Consider the following 16,859-nt stretch of genomic DNA (forward strand, 5'->3'; position numbering starts at 1 on the left):
AGTTTATCAGTTTATTATCAGTCATCAGTTTTAATGTTTTTGTCAGATATACATATTAACCGAACGACAAACAAGAGAATCGAATAGATGACGTCATAAACTACGTTGCCACAAGACGACTTGATCAACTGCTGAATTAAAAGCGATTTAAATAAAAATAAAATTGAAGTGCATGGTTGGTAGATACTTGCCTTTCACGCCGAAGGTTGTGGGTTCGATTTCGAGGACAGACATTTGTGTGCATGAACATGTCTGTTTGTAATGAGTCTGGGTGTAATTATCTATATAAGTATGTATTAATAAAAGAAAAGTAGTATATGTAGTATATCAGTTGTCTGGTTTCCATAGCACAAGCTTTGTAAAAGCTTAATTTGGGATCAGATGGCCGGGTCAGAAAAATGTCCCAGGATATTATTATTATTCTATAAAAAAAATTAAAGAAACAAAAATCTATTGAATAAAATTTATCCATTTTCTTGATTCAATGTAGCGTTGTTGAGTAACTAAAATCGAACCGTGACATCCAATTAGACGCACATTAATAGGATATATTATACTGACTATTACCTGCCATTAAATTATTGGTTATAAGCGTAATTAAGCACATTAAACGCAAATTCTTGATTTGTGACGTAAGTAGATATATATATATAATTTTATTTAATAAGTTGTATGAATATTTACCATTAAAAATGTAACCGATATTTAGTCAGTTGTTAAAAATATTAAATATTTTGCGTTTTTTTTTAAAGATTTAGTTTAAATTTAATGGCTGTAGATACCATAAGTGATGTAGAATTTGCACAAAGTGCTCTATTTTATGTAGAAAAAAAAATATTATATTAAATTGTGTTTCATTTTCCCCAAAACAGACAGACGTGTGACGTGTGTGTGTGTTTGTGTGTGTGTGACTATAAATCATATGGGTAATTGAATAATGTTAAAATAATTCGACGTAAAACTTCTTAGTTTTTATTCTTTTTAATTTTGGTTTTCTGTTTTCATCGATTTTAATATTAAGTAGAAGATAATAAATTAAATAAATAAATTTATTGAATGAATCGTTTCGCAATTAATCGAGTTCACTTAATTAAAATAAACACCTTATTGTCTGTTTAATTTAATAATACTTGCAACACTAATTACAACACTCTTAAGGATTTAACTCTTTCCAACTTATAGCAAAACATATATATTTGTGTTCCTCCCTTATTACTATTAGGATATTGTTTGACCAATCAACGACGACAATGGTTTCGCGCCATCTTGAAGAAACTTAGAACGTGCGGCGGCTGCAGATATAGATATAAATGTTAGTAGTTGATCGATTGGGAAGGTCTAATAATTCAGGACTGGGGTGAGCTTAGCATATAACTCATCTAATATAATTACTCTCATCACAAACACAACTCGTACAATTGTGACCGGAATTTGCAAAACTACGTTGTATTATTACTATATCTCTGCTTGTTATCGGTACCGAAAATACTAAATATTAGTATTTATATTTCTGTCTTAGCAACGTTCGGTAGCACCGTATGGGGGGGGGGCTACTATATTTTAACCTCTATTACTACCCCTTATAATCGTATTTTGTAACTTTTTTCAATAGCCATCGACAACACAATAATAATTACATTTACAAATTTAAAAATGGACAATTAAAAAAAGGAATCGCTTTTGGGGTTCAAGCTTGCTCTGTAGTGATCAAAATCGATTCAATGATTTAGCCATGTAGTGTTTTGTGTTATTAAAAAATATAAACAAAGTAAGACATTTTGTAATAAAACACATTATTTTTCAGAGGAATTTTATGACATTTAAAACATACAATATTATGTATAGTTTCATAATCATTTAAGATAGGTATTATATTTAATTCAAATGCATTTTAAATGTTTTCGAGTTTACATAATAATATTCACACTAATTATACAAAATTGAAAAAATCCATTAATATTAATAAACTATGTCATTATTTAAAATATAAAAATAATATAAATTGAATAAAATAATAATGTCGTGAGTCGTATTGTGTGTCGTCAATTTAATCATCAGCAAATATAACCCCATCGATTCTTTGGTCCATTTCGTTCATAGGAACTTCATCAAACACCTGACATTTGAACGCAATCGCTATTACCTAGAAAATAGAAATATTATATATACAACATACATAATGATAGGATATATCTCAGAACATTTAGGTAATCATGTAAACAGATGAGCTCATAAATACATTATAAATAGAACTATTTTTATCTGTTGTCATATTAACTAATCTTTATCTCGTTTTGTTTGCCCTTTTACCTGTTAATACATTGGCCCATTAGCCCTTCAAGCACCACTGAATTTCCATGCTTAACTTGTGTTTATAATTCATCTCGTGCTTAACGGTGAAGGAAAACATCGAGGGGAAACCTGCATGTATCTTAATTCATTGAAATTATGCCACATGTGTATTCTACCAACCCGTATTGGAGCAGCATGGTGAAATAAGCTCCAAACCTCAACAGGGAGAGGAGGCCTTAACCCAGCAGTGGGACATTAACAGGCTGTTACTTTACTTTTCCTTTATTAGCCCTTCAAACCAGAACCCAGTAATACAAAGTCGCATCACAGTTTGGCGGTAAAACTGTGAATGGGTACTCACCGAGAGGGCGTTTTGCAGAACAAATTTTGCCAATCAACGCTCAAATTGAGTGTGCGAGTAATTGTTATATTGCTTGGACGTGTTTCATTGTTTTTATTATATTGTGAGTATCGCTTATCAGTTCTCGGAATTGTTTGCTAACGGCCGGTTCTAGTGGACTGGACCGGTTAGTGATATTTAGACCTTATCGCAATGAGTGTGGATCCAATCTTGAGTGAAGTGGGAGAAGTATGCGAGGAAGAAATAATAGTACCCTCACCAATTATTGAATACGGCGAAAAAAGACTAGCTAAAAGAAGCAGGGAAGATGAAGGGGATGAGGAATGGGTTGAAATCAGAAATAGAAAAGCAAGGCGAAGGGAAGTGAGAGGTATTATAGATATTTGCATTTCCTCAACAAATATTTTACCCAAACAATTTGCTTTAGCCAAAATATTCAGGGATCAGGGAATTACCGACATAAGCCGCGTTAAATATATAAACCCATATAAAATAATCGTGGAGGTAACTAACGTGTGCAGTATGGAGAAATTAACTTCCTGCGAATACCTTCTCGGGTTGGGATGGAGATTTCAACGACCGATGGAAGTTGCTCTTTCCTATGGCGTTATCAAACATATCGAGCTGAATTTGTCTGAAGAAGAATTGCTAGATGCGATCACTAGCGTATATGAGGTAGCTAGTTTGAAAAGACTTAAGCGTCGGGCTGAAGTAGAGGGAGGTTGGACAGACAGTGAAGCAGTCAGGCTTGGATTTAAAGGGCCGTCTTTGCCTGCCTACATACACATTTATAGCATGCAAGTGAAAGTTGAGCCCTATATGTTTCCAGTGACGCAATGCTCTAGATGCTGGCGGTTCGGGCATACTATTAAGATGTGTCCTACGAAAACAGTATTTTGTCCAAAGTGTGGTGGGAAACATGATAACTGCCCAACGACAGTGTATAAGTGCATTAACTGCTCTAAAGACCACATGGCGTTAGATCGTAGCTGCCCGGAATATCGTAGGGAAAAAAAGATACGGGAAATAATGGCCGAGTTTAATGTCTCATACCGAAAAGCTATTACAATGTATGTTCCGCCGCAACTTAATGCAAAGGAGGCTACGCTCCCAGCGAACCAAAGTAATCCTGATCCTCGTGCCCCAACGCCGGCACCTACAAATCATCAATCCCCGGCGAAATCTACCACAGAAGCCCTGACGTTGTTGCACAAGTTGCATCAACTCGTGCGAGGAAGACAGAAATTACTAATAAAGTAAAGAATAGAAACACAAGTGACGCTAAAAAGAAGAACAAAGAAAAGGAAAAAAAACAAGAACTGGAAGCAAACAGCGATGAAGAAAATATGATGGTTACAGACTCCGAGGAAAGTGTGTCTTATTATTCGAAAAGGGAAAAGAGTAGGCAAAAGGGAAAGAGACTATCAAGAGATATACCGTTTACTTGTCTAGTTAAAGAATTTATTAATATTTTTTGTAACAGCAATATCTCAATAAATGATAAAATAGAAAAGTTAGCAAAATTATGTGTCGAGTGGATTATCTCTTGGATATTACAAAACATCTCAAGTTTGCCTTTTTTTCAAGGATTAATATTTAATTATGAACAGTATTAATATTAATATATTGCAATGGAATGCACAAAGCTTAAAACCAAAAATACTTGAGTTGGAACAATTACTGTGTCAGGAAAAAATACATTTTGCTTCATTGTGTGAAACGTGGCTTAGTTCAGTAAATACATTCAAACTTACAAACTATAATATTTACAGGTTGGACCGGGATGACTCTTATGGGGGTGTCGCTATAGTGGCTCATAGATCCTTTAAAACAGAGCCTCTGTCAATTCAAAGTGGAAATACAGCCATTGAGATTATTTCTGTTAGGGTATTGAACTGTGAAAGATTAGAAAACATAATTTCAGTGTACTGCCCCCCGAGTGCTTGTACAACAAACGCAGATTGGGATTTTATATTCTCAATTTCTCATAGAAGGACTATAATACTCGGTGACTTCAATGGACACCACCCAAACTGGTCCAATAAAACTGACGTCAGAGGAATGCAAATATTTGACGCACTAATGGACCATGATTTTGTTACGCTTAATGATGGTAAACATACTTGCAAATGGTGTATTACAAAAGTCGAGTCCTGACATCTCTATAGTTTCGTCGGATATTGCATTGGGGTTCTCCTGGAATGTTACCAATGAATGTCTAGGCAGCGACCACCTCATCATAAAATTATCAACATCTTCTAACTATAACCCTATATTTAACAAAAAACGGAATTACAAATTAGCAGATTGGGAAAAATATAGGAAATCGATAGAAAATGACCTAGTACAAATAAGTTTGCCAGTTGAACCCCAAAAAGCTTACGATGTTTTTGTTAACATAATTAATAAAGCAGCAAATTTATGCATTCCATATACTAAGGTATGTGTCAACCCTAGTCCTAAATTTGTCACAAAAACCTACTGGAAACCGGAACTTTCTAAAGCCGTAGCGGAAAGGAGACTGGCATTATCAGAGTTTCGGAAAAACCCAACACCTATTAAATTAGAAGAACTGAAAGCCAAAATATCTGACGTTCAAAGGCTCATTAGAAAAGCAAAGAATAAGGAATGGTGGGACTTTTGCTCTTCAATAAATGAGGAAACTTCTGTTAATCAAATGTGGATGCGAATGAGATGGATAAAAGGACACAAATTTGCTAAGCGAATGGTGGGCAAAACTGTAGCCGAAACGATGTTAAATAACCTCACACCCGATTTTGTTACTCCATGCCACCCTCGCTGTACATCTCGAAACTTAAAATTAGAATCCATCATTTCGACACATGAATTAGAAAAATGTTTAAAATCTAAGGACACGGCACCAGGTTTAGACGATGTCTCATATTCAATGATTTTTAATTTACCTACTATAGGAAAGACTACGTTACTAAAAATTTATAATATGTTCCTCAATAGTAATATAGTTCCTAATCAATGGCGATACATTCGCATACTTCTCATTCCTAAGCCTGGCCGGGACTGTACCCAAGTATCATCTTCATCTTAGGCCAATATCCCTGATGTCATGTATATGAAAAATTTTTCATGCTATCTTAAAGAATAGAATCGAATGGTATCTTGAAAAAAATCATATATTTTCCGAACAAACAAAAGGGTTTAGAAAAACCCGCTCTTGCTTAGATAATCTAACAGACTTCGTATCTAGTGTACAAATTGGATTTAGTAAAAATCTAATGACAGTGGGGTGTTTTATAGACGTAGAAAATGCTTATAACAATGTTGATGTTACATATCTTATTTGTAAATTAGATCAATTAGGTGTAGGCAGTATGCTTTGTAATTATTTGTGGGATTTTTTACATAAACGATGTCTGATTATTGAAGGCCAAGACTTTAAAATTGTAAGATGTACGGGAGTAGGCCTTGCACAGGGAGATCCTATATCTCCATTACTATTTAATGTTGCAACAATTGATATATGTGATACTATTAATTCGATGGATTATATTAGTTTTTCGCAATATGCCGATGACTTTGTAATATTTACTTCTTCTGATAATTTAGTTGACATTCAAAGCCGATTACAAACTGCTTTTGATTGTATAGCCAAAAAATTCCATGATATTAATTTAGAAATTTCATCAACAAAAAGCAAAATATGTATTTTTTCAAGAGGGCACAAATTGCACAATATTACTATTACTCTAAATGATGTAGTTTTGGAAGTCGTGGATAATGTTAAGTACCTGGGGATGTGGCTGGATCGCGGTCTTAGATGGACTAAACATATTAAAGAGATTGTGTCTAGGGTGTCTAAGTTTTTAAATATATTTAAGGTGTTAACAGGATCAGGTTGGGGAGTCCATCCAAAACATATTCGTAAGCTGTATATAACGTTACTTAGAAGCAGATTAGATTATGGTTCATTTTTGTATGACAACTGTTGTAAAACCAATTTATCGAAATTGGACAAAATTCAAAATCAAGCAATGCGAAACATTGGAGGGTTTATAAGGACCACTCCCATACATGTGATGGAGAGTGAACTTTGTTTACCTCCTTTGTATTTAAGAAGATTGTATTTGGCAGGAAAATTTTGGCTTAAAAACAGATCACTCTATAATAATACTTCTTTTTCACTAATTAATCAATTAACAGATCTGACACATAACAGATTCTGGACTAACAAGAAAAAACCTTTACTTGCACAAATTTCCGAGATGTACAAATCTCAACCATGCAACTCTTTCTCAAGTTTAGGCATGTTTTCATTAGATCAATGGGTAACTAGTATTGATATGTCAAGCATTCTAAAAACAAATATCGAAGGATTTACCGGTTCTAAGCGAGAGTATCATCAAATTAGTTTGCGAAATACTTGTATAAAATACATAAATTCGAATTACTCCAACTGTCAAAAAATATTTACAGATGGTTCGAAAGACAAATATGGAATAGGAGCTGCATTTTTGGATTTCAATTTGAACATTTATTCTAAATTCCAAATTAAAATAGAGGTATCTATAATGGAAGCTGAGCTTGTAGCTATTTTAGAGGCTTTAGGCTATATTGAGTGTACAAGCTACAGTAAAGTAGTTATCTTGTCAGACTCCAAAAGCGCGCTTCAACACCTAGCTCGGTGTACCTCGATCTGTCGAGGGTTACCTGTAGCTTACGCGATTCTAAAGCTTCTATCTAAGTTACAATCAGATGACAAAGTAATTTTCTTTCAATGGATACCATCTCACGTAGGCATAGAAGGGAATGAACAAGTAGATGTACTAGCCAAAGAAGCTATATCTGACGGTGTTGAAGTCCTCTTTACACCTTCATTTGAAAGTTACTTGCCAAATCTAAAAGTGCATTGCTATGATTTATGGAAAGAGTACTTTGACGAAAGAGCTAAGGAGAAAGGTATATGGTACCGTACGATCCAGCCTCATCCATGCAGATATCCTTGGATTGAGAATAGTAACATGAATTTTAATGAAACGAAATTAATTCTGCGGCTTCGGTCTGGGCACATCCCATGCAATAAGTTTGCATTTCTGATGCGGAAATCAACTTCTCCAAACTGCTCAACTTGTAATGTACCTGATGATCTTTTGCACGTATTGATGGAATGTGCTCAGAACGAATCTCTTAGAACTAGACTTAATTTGGATATAAAGTCTGTTGGACAATGCAATGTCATTCTGTCAGATCCGACGTCAAATCTCGCAAAAATGTTGTCCAAATTAAGTCTTAGATCTGTGATTAATTAAGGTATTTTTAAGTTTAATATATTATATTTTGTACCCTCCTAAGAATTCTCAACCAGGGCGGCATGTTCGCTTATGCGAAAAAGCCCTTTTTTTTTAGAATAAAAAAAAAAAAAAAAAAAAAAACGCTCAAATTAACGGATCGCTGCTTTACAATAATTGTATTTAAACAACAATCAATCAATACTCAATAATGCTATGACAACAATGTGAAGTATATCTTCAGAGATTCGAGAATACTCTAAGTAACACAAGTTTAAGTCCACCCGGGTATAAAGAGCTGGTGGCACTGTGACAAAGAAATCGATAATTATCGGTATATAATCGGCAATTAGTTTTTGGAAATTATTCTTAACGTACGCAATATGATGAACAGATGTAAATGAAGTTAATTTGAATTTGTTTATATTTGAATTCAATCCCGATTAATAAATGGAAAGAAACAGAACATCATGTTACAGTAACAGCCTGTTAATGTCCCACTGCTGGGCTAAGGCCTCCGCTCCCTTTTGAGGAGAAGGTTTGGAGCTTATTCCACCACGCTGCTTCAGTGCGGATTGGTAGAATTCACATGTGGCATAATTTCAATGAAATTAAACACCAACAGGTTTCTTCACGATGTTTTCCTTCACCGTCAAGCACGAGATGGATTATAAACACAAATTAAGCACATGAAATTTCAGTGGTGATTGCCCGGGCTTGTACCCAGGATCATCGGTTAAGATTCACGCGTTCTAACCACTAGGCCAATCTCGGCGTTAGGTCCAATTTTATTAATAGTACGTTTGAAAATGATGGATATGGTCTCAAAGATAACAGTTCAATCTTACTATGACTATAACTAACCTTAGGAGAAGTATCAGGGTTTGGCCTTAAGTTTGCCAGGAACTTGTCATAATATCCACCGCCGTGGCCCACTCGACCACCTTCCTTCGTAAACGCCACTCCTGGAGCAATTATCAAATCTAATCCTGTGGAACAGAAACATTGTATTACTTATGAAGATTTCTAAACATATTTTTTTTCAGCCTTTTGCTGTCCACTGGTGGACGAAAGCCATAGCTTGCCAACCATCCCGATCTTGGGCAGTCCGCATCCATCCCGTACCTGCCATATTTTTTAAATCGTCGGTCCATCTTGTCACAGGGCGTCCTACACTACATTTGCCTAAGCGTGGTCTCCACTCTAACACGTGTCGGCTATATCGGCTATCAATGCGCCTGGAGACATGACTAGCCCACTTCCACTTCAGCGAGCTAATTCTACGCTCGATGGCATCTTCGATATTCCGGGTATTCGCTCGTCTTGTGTCACGCCTTATTAGTTTTTTAACCTTCCTTTTAAGTGCCTGACACTAAGATAGCGTCATATTCTGCTGTTCTCGTCTCTTCGTCTCCTCGTCATCTCGTTCAGACTCTCGCCTGAGAGATTCGACTTACGTCCATTGCTCTTTTGTCGAAAGTAATTTTGGTTTACTTCACGGATGACACGAACCAGACTATTTTTTTATATACATTATATAATATTATTTAAAAATTATAAATATAGTTAGTTATTATGGTCTCTGACGTAGCGTATGTATTATATGCTACGTCAGACTATATTTATAGGTGCGTGATTACAGAAGTGAAGTTTCGTGCAGGCATATGTAGCTTGTTTTTACTGACTTTTTATTTATTTATTTCCAGTATTATTTATATCTAAGTCCACAAAGTTAAGCTTGGTCATAATTTAATTTAATAGTATATAGTATACTTGACGAGCCGGTTGGCGTGGTTGGTGGATGCTTGCCTTTCACGCCGAAGATTGTGGGTTCGATTCCCACCCAGGACAGATATTTGTGTGCATGAACATTTCTGTTTGTCCTGAGTCTGGGTGTAATTATCTATATAAGTATGTATTTACAAAAGAAAAAATAGTATATGTAGTATATCAGTTTCTGGTTTCCATAGTACAAGCTCTGTACAAGCCTAATTTGGGATCAGATGGCCGTGTGTGAAAAATGTCCTAGGATATTATTATTAATAATATTATTGGCATTCGATTGAATATAATTGTCTATTCTCTATAGAATAATGTGGAATTTGTAATTTTTATAAGATTTCTACTAAGGTTTCTAGTAAGATAATCGTAATTTATTGAAGTTTAAAAAAAATAACTTAATAACTATGATCAAAAAACGTATAATTAAGAATTATTTTACCGAAATCTAATATTTATAAAGAAACCTTTTTCCGAAGCGTCCTCTCGTTGAATGTCTTTCGAATGCTGAGCTATTCCGTGTCTTGTCAATGGCATGCTGTCTTCATCCCCAGCTTCCAGCCTCAGCATCTTCATTTTACCACCCGCATACTGCGGCACGAAGACAGAAGCACCTCGGGCCTTGATGTGAGCGATAATTGGCATCGTGTTGATTTCTTGATCTGTGCTCATAAATATTGCTATCCTGCTCGCTGATTTGTAGTATGGATGGTTTATAATCTGGAAAAATATCAGAATGGAGCAATTATATTTGTTACATTGTAAGAAAAAAGTCGGGCGAAATAATTTGTAATTAAAAAATAAAATATTTCGGCCAAGCGACCATTTTCAAGAGAGGACAGGACAGGAAAAAAGGTTATTTTAATATTATTTTTGAATAACTATCAATATTGAAATATGTATTTAATTATTATTACACTTTATGCGTTTGAAATTGTTTGTATAATAACATCCTGATATCTGAAGGCATTGATAACCTATAGTACGAGATATACCAGTATTTATTTATTAAATAACAAATCAGATTGAGAATTTAAGCATACTTATACATTTTGTGTTGGATTATTTTAAATATTATTATATATTATTAGATACACATCACCCGAAATCACCGGTTATTATAAAACAAAGTCCTTCCGCCGCGTCTAGCTGTCTGTCTTTTTGTCTGATACTAAAAATATATACTAAAAACTGGCTGCTAAAACCGAATGGTTTTTCAAACGGTTATCACTAATAGACGCGAATGTTTCATGAGGTAAGTTTAGGTGTATAATTTATAAATGTGTTAGTTTTTTAATATGTCAAAACTATTAAAAGTACTAAAATTGTCTATGATCTCATTCCGATATCTTTCATGAGATATATATATATATATATATATATATAAAGATATGAATAGGTATTGACAGTCCACCTTGAGGTGGCAACGTGTGAGTCTATGTCAGTTTACTTAGCGACCGTTAAAAATATTTATGTATGATTTATATAATATTTTTATATGATTTTAAATTATTATTTTTTTCACTTCATTTTTTCAACATTTCTGTCAATCCAATCCTACGTTCGAATACAATTGTGTAACAAACATTGAAGCACGCAAACTTTCGATTTGTTAAAAAAAAAGAAGCGCGCTAATTTCAAGCCGCCGCCATTTTGTAAGTGGACAGAAAGTTGAAGTAATTAATTAATTATTGGCGCGACTTGTGATTTGTTAAATGTTTAATTTTGTGATTTTAAGAGTAATTGAATCAGTTATTTACATCAAATTATATGATTTGTTGTTCTAATTTTAAAAAGACCAATTCGAGGTTTGTGTAAATCTCTTTTCAATACTTTCTGCTAAATATATTTTTAATATTTAGTATGACAAAAGCGAAACAAAATAATTACGTCAACATATGTTTATAAATATTTTTTTGTTATCCGTTGCAAAGAAATTATCCCTGTGATAAAGCCATTAGAAATTTAGCCTACATTACTAGCATAAATAAATAGCACAAATAGGCGGCCTTAATGCTATAAAGTAATTTCTATCAGAGAAGCTAAGGGTAGTTGAGAAATAATGTTACATAAACAAAATAAAAAGAGGTAGCTGTAAATTTGTTCATGTAGTAGCGAAGGTGTGTGCGAAGCTTTATTATATTTTGTGTAATCTTACCTTATTATAAACTATTTCTGACTCTCTTTTTATCTCGTCTTTTGTAAGAGCAGCGATACGAGCCGCCACTTGTTCCCGTATGAGCACCTTCGCTGGGTTCGGTGATCGACTCATTTTGATTGATGTGCTGAAAATTATTGTTTTTTTTTATTTATTAAGTCGATTTCACACACTATAAAAAAGTACAAAAGAAGATCAAGTAAACCAAAGTGTGCAAAAACGGCCTTATCGCTTAAATTAAAGTGAGTCCTCCAGGTAACTATTATTGAATATTCGGTAGGACAAAAAATCGTAGTGTACGCATAAAATTAAGTTATTACATAAAATAACATATAATAAACACACATACCTACACACACCTGTAATGCGAAATAGTTAAATTGACAAATAGTAATTAAAGTAATTATTCAAACGACTTCTAAAAATATGTTTTTAGCTTCACGAGGCAGAGAATTCCATAATTTGATAGCTTTTACTGTAAACGAATTGCTTTATATTTGAGTGCAACTCAGGAGGCGTAAGTAATTTATTGTTTATTAGCGAGTATAATTTAGAGGGGTATCAGAACCGAGAAAAGATGATCCGCTCTTTAAGGTAAGTTCGTGTCTGAGGATGGCAAAGTGTGGTAAAATGCAACTTTTTACGATACTGGGATTCATGATCATATTTACGTAGTCGAAATATGAAGCGAATACATATGTTTCAGTTTATTTAGCAGTTACATAGAAAGAATTATATTCTATATAGTCCAATAGGGGTAAGGGAAAAGAGCTAGCTGAAGAGATTTTGGTTTTAAATGACAAAAGTTTTACCAACGTCTGAGAGACAATAATGGTGAAAATTCTTCGATTAACCTACTTGAGGAATCCGAGAGAGGAGACCCAAATGTGTTCTCTTAATTTTAAACTAACCTAACCTAACTATTAATTGTTTTAAAATTAATCATACGTATGTAAAAAAATTACAAACATCTTAGTTCCCAAGGTTGATGGCGCATGAGATATAAGGAACGGTCAATATTTCTTACAACAAAAATCTCTATGGGTGACAGTGACCACTTACAAACAGATGGTTCGTTTTAAAACATTAGCATTTTGTAATAAAAAAGCAATAGGTTTTGTTTTTTTCTTATTCAGATAATTTCTAACACAGACAATTCTTTGATCTGAGACTTCTAATCAATGTTGTTTTATTATATCTATTTTATATCTTCTGTTAGAAGATAAAAATTGAATTTAGGCAAATTCATTATTCAATCAACAACGAATTTTAATCTTTCACATAAATGTGAAATCTGCAAGCATAAAAACACGACTGTAACCTATTATATAGTTCACTATATAATAATCGTGTAATAATAATAGTGTAATAATAATAGTGTAATAATAATAGTCGTGTTTTTATAACATACATTCGATACCTAATATATAACTTGACTTACTTTGTGTTTCTAGACCTTATTTTGTTTCACTGTCAGATTAGTGGCTTATAGTGGATATAGCAAGGTGCATTGAACTTTGGAAGTCTATTTTAACGGACATTTAAGTAACAAGAAACAGAAACATGAATTTTAAGGACGTAATTAATTTTAATTAACTAATTTGCGTATGACATACATAAACAAAAAGATGTATTATAAACAATTACAACGGTTCAATAATCGATTTAACACTGACTAATAGTTTAAAACACCTCTCATAGATGGCGTAACAAACGCAAAATAAGTAACTAACAATATTAATAATTGTATATAAAATTTAATTGAATAAAACTACAATAATGTATGGCTACAATGTTTATAGTACTATAAATGATCTTAAATAAAATCTTACCTGCAAAAAGACACAAGATACTTCACCCACATCAAAGAGCAAACTAATATAAGTAATTATGTTTACAAAAGATATCGTATGTTGTTATCGCGTTTGCTTGACAAGTTCATGTTGACATACTTTAGGTTAACACCTAAGGTAAGGTTCATACAACGCCATCTAGTATTTTATGATGATACTTATTAGTAAATTCTGAACTACTAAATTAACTCCATGTGGTGCTTAAGACTATTTACAATAGATGGCGCTTATACGTTTAATATTTTTTAAGAAATATATAACTAGTTTTCGCCCGAGTGTACCGTATAAAATACTTTTTATACGGTACACTCGGGCGAAAACTAGCTAATATGCAAAGTTCAACGAAATCAGTACATTGGCTTAGGTGTGACAGCACACCAAACAGACATACAGAGTTGCTTACGCATTTATATAATATACATAAAATAAAACTAATCCTAGTATGGATCTAGTAGGTAATTCACTTAAAAATTATACATATTCATTTTTTTTTACCTTTAAATGACCTTATATTAGTTTAATTTTTCACTTTTTTAGTGTTACTTAATACATAATATTGTACGTTAATGGCTTTAAAAAAAATGGAATATTTTCAGATCGAATCAGCGGCATATTTATCCTATGGCCAAGGAGGCACGTGCCTAGGAGTTATTGTAGGGGCAACAGCCCAGGCGCCTTTCATAATCGATAACCATTTATTGTTACAACGCGCAAGTGCTTTAAAACTCATTATTCACCTACCTACCCTTAATTAACCGTAAATCATAAAAAAACTGTATTGCCTAGTCGTTATACCGGTTGATGAGTTTACCAATACAGTAACAGTCTGTAAATGTCCCACTGGTGGGCTAAGGCCTCCTCTCCCTTTTGAGGAGAAGGTTTTGGAGCTTATTCCACCACGCTGCTCCAATGCAGGTTGGTGGAATACACATGTGGCAGAATTTCAGTGAAATTAGACACATGCAGGTTTCCTCGCGATGTTTTCACCGTCAAGCACGAGATGAATTATAATCAAAAATTAAGCACATGAAATTCAGTGGTGCTTGCCCGGGTTGAACCCACAATCATCGGTTAAGATTCACGCGTTCTTACCACTGGGCCATCTCGGCTTTTTTTATTTAATTTTACACGAATATTTAGTTATGTACAATTATTTACCTATAATTTATATTAAATTTTCGTGCTTCACAGGTAGTAGGGGGCGGTGATCTTCCTTAGACTTAAATATCAAATGTACAAAAACCACCCTTGAGTGTAAGAGTATAAAAATTACTTACATTTGCGAAAATGATTCGTGAGTTTCGAGACTGCCTAACGAGAGGTCCGTCAGTTGCATCCTGAAATCCTCGCATTACTCCGATGATCTTCTTGCCTTAGTTGGCGATTTTTTCATAACAATACACGCAGCTGATTGTTGTTTAGCACTTTTATTCGTATATACAGTCAGATAGTTAAATTTTCATTCGGCATTTACATTATTTTCCTTGCTCGATCATATGAAGTTCAATTGTGTATTAATTGAACATGATTGAGCATTGTCCTCTATGCAGCTTTTTGTTTTAACTTACTAACTACGTATTAATAAATTAGTTATAAAAATGTACATTAAATATAAATCCGTAACCTCCTACTAATTAGTTGTACCGTAAAAATTATATAAGGATTCTTTTGTATAAAATTTTAGCCTTTCGGAGTTTTTATTTTCAATTATAACTTCCTAGTTCCGTGAATAATGAAATATCTTTATAAATCATTAAAACTCATTAAAAATTGTGGCTTAATAACATTGTTAAGCTAATTAACGAAGTTTTCAATTGAATACTTATACAAAAAGGTTTATTATTTTAACACAACCTTTTAATTTGCGGTGGCTGTGCAAAGATTCAAGAACTTTCTCGATTCATTAAATTGTTTATGGCTCAGGTAAGATTTCCTCTAAATATTTATAATAGCAAAACTTCGTGAACGTATTAGTAAAACTGATGTTTAATAAATTCAATTTATTATATATTTATTTACGCATTATTTCACCAGGGTTGCAGGTCAGTCACCTTCTCGTGGCACATTCTGGGCAGTTGAGCGTGTAATGCTTGCCAGCCATGATGTACGACTGATGATAAGGTGGTTTATTTGTTTATGATATTCTTATTAAGATTCGAGTTACTTTATTTCAAGTTATTTTAAAACAATTAATCAAAGTTAATTTTTATTTATGAGATCATAAAGCGTTTTCTACCAATTTTTAAGAAATCAAGTCAGTATGATAAAAAAATTAAGAAAATTGTGGCCATACTTAGTATCGTTGGGTTCCGGTTCGAAGGGTGAGTGAGCCAATGTCCACACAGGCAAAGCCATAGGCACTAGGGACATACCATCTTAGTTCCCATGGTTAGTGATGCATTAGCGATGCAAGGAATAGTTAATATTTCTTACATCGCCGATGTCTATGGGCGATGGTAACCACATTTTCCATCAAACGGCTCATTTGCCCGTCCGCCTAACGATAACATAAAATAAGTCTAAGTTAATTTAAAAAAAGGACATGATAAATAACAGAAGACAAAATAAAAATCATTGTAGTGACATAATTTTTTTTTTTAATTAAAAGTTTTGATGCCTAAATCTTCCAGTGCGCGTCAGCTTTTATCTGAAAGCCGTCGACACCTGTCCACTGAGACGTGATGCCGCATAATTATTTGTTTACGTTCGGTAACAATTGAATAAAATTATTAATTAAATATTTTCATTAAAAACCAATGTCATTTTCATTATTATTTTTGTTTTGAATTAGTGAAGTTCATTAATTGATTGTATTAATGATTTTTCTTACTTATTTATTTGTAGTTGTTGTGCTATAATGTGTTTGTTGCCTTATTATTATATATTTTAAGAACTGTGTGCTATCTGTATCTGTGTGTACTTTGTTGGTGATCTAATAAATAAATTAATTAAAATATGAAATCAATAAGTTTCTATAGAAAATATGATACAAATACAGAAACAGATATGATTGGCATATGATAGGATTTTATCTGACATGTAGCTTTCCTCGTCATATTACCTTTAGGTAATACACGAGATGAATTATTACCAAAAACTTAGCATGCTAAAACTTCGTAGTGTGATTGGTATTTCGGCTTTGAAAAAAGAAG

At 33.4% G+C, this 16,859-nt stretch overlaps 1 protein-coding gene across 2 annotated transcripts in view; it reads right to left on the bottom strand.

Moving 5' to 3' along the window:
* Window positions 1-1,799: 1,799 nt before the first annotated feature.
* The window catches only part of LOC126775027 (5-formyltetrahydrofolate cyclo-ligase), a 140,563-nt gene continuing 125,503 nt past the window's right edge, over window positions 1,800-16,859 (bottom strand). The window contains exons 1-5 of one of the 2 annotated variants that reach the window (XM_050496745.1): window positions 13,687-13,806; window positions 11,855-11,981; window positions 10,164-10,416; window positions 8,782-8,906; window positions 1,800-2,143 (exon numbers count right to left, since the gene is read on the bottom strand). In XM_050496745.1, the coding sequence (XP_050352702.1) occupies window positions 2,048-2,143; window positions 8,782-8,906; window positions 10,164-10,416; window positions 11,855-11,981; window positions 13,687-13,718 (633 nt within the window). In that variant the 5' untranslated portion in view covers window positions 13,719-13,806 and the 3' untranslated portion in view covers window positions 1,800-2,047. Of the gene's footprint in view, window positions 2,144-8,781; window positions 8,907-10,163; window positions 10,417-11,854; window positions 11,982-13,686; window positions 13,807-16,859 lie in introns of those variants that run through there. The other variant, XM_050496746.1, reaches the window with a different exon arrangement.

Source organism: Nymphalis io, chromosome 17 (genome assembly GCF_905147045.1).
Source record: "Nymphalis io chromosome 17, ilAglIoxx1.1, whole genome shotgun sequence".
Lineage (NCBI taxonomy): Eukaryota > Metazoa > Arthropoda > Insecta > Lepidoptera > Nymphalidae > Nymphalis > Nymphalis io.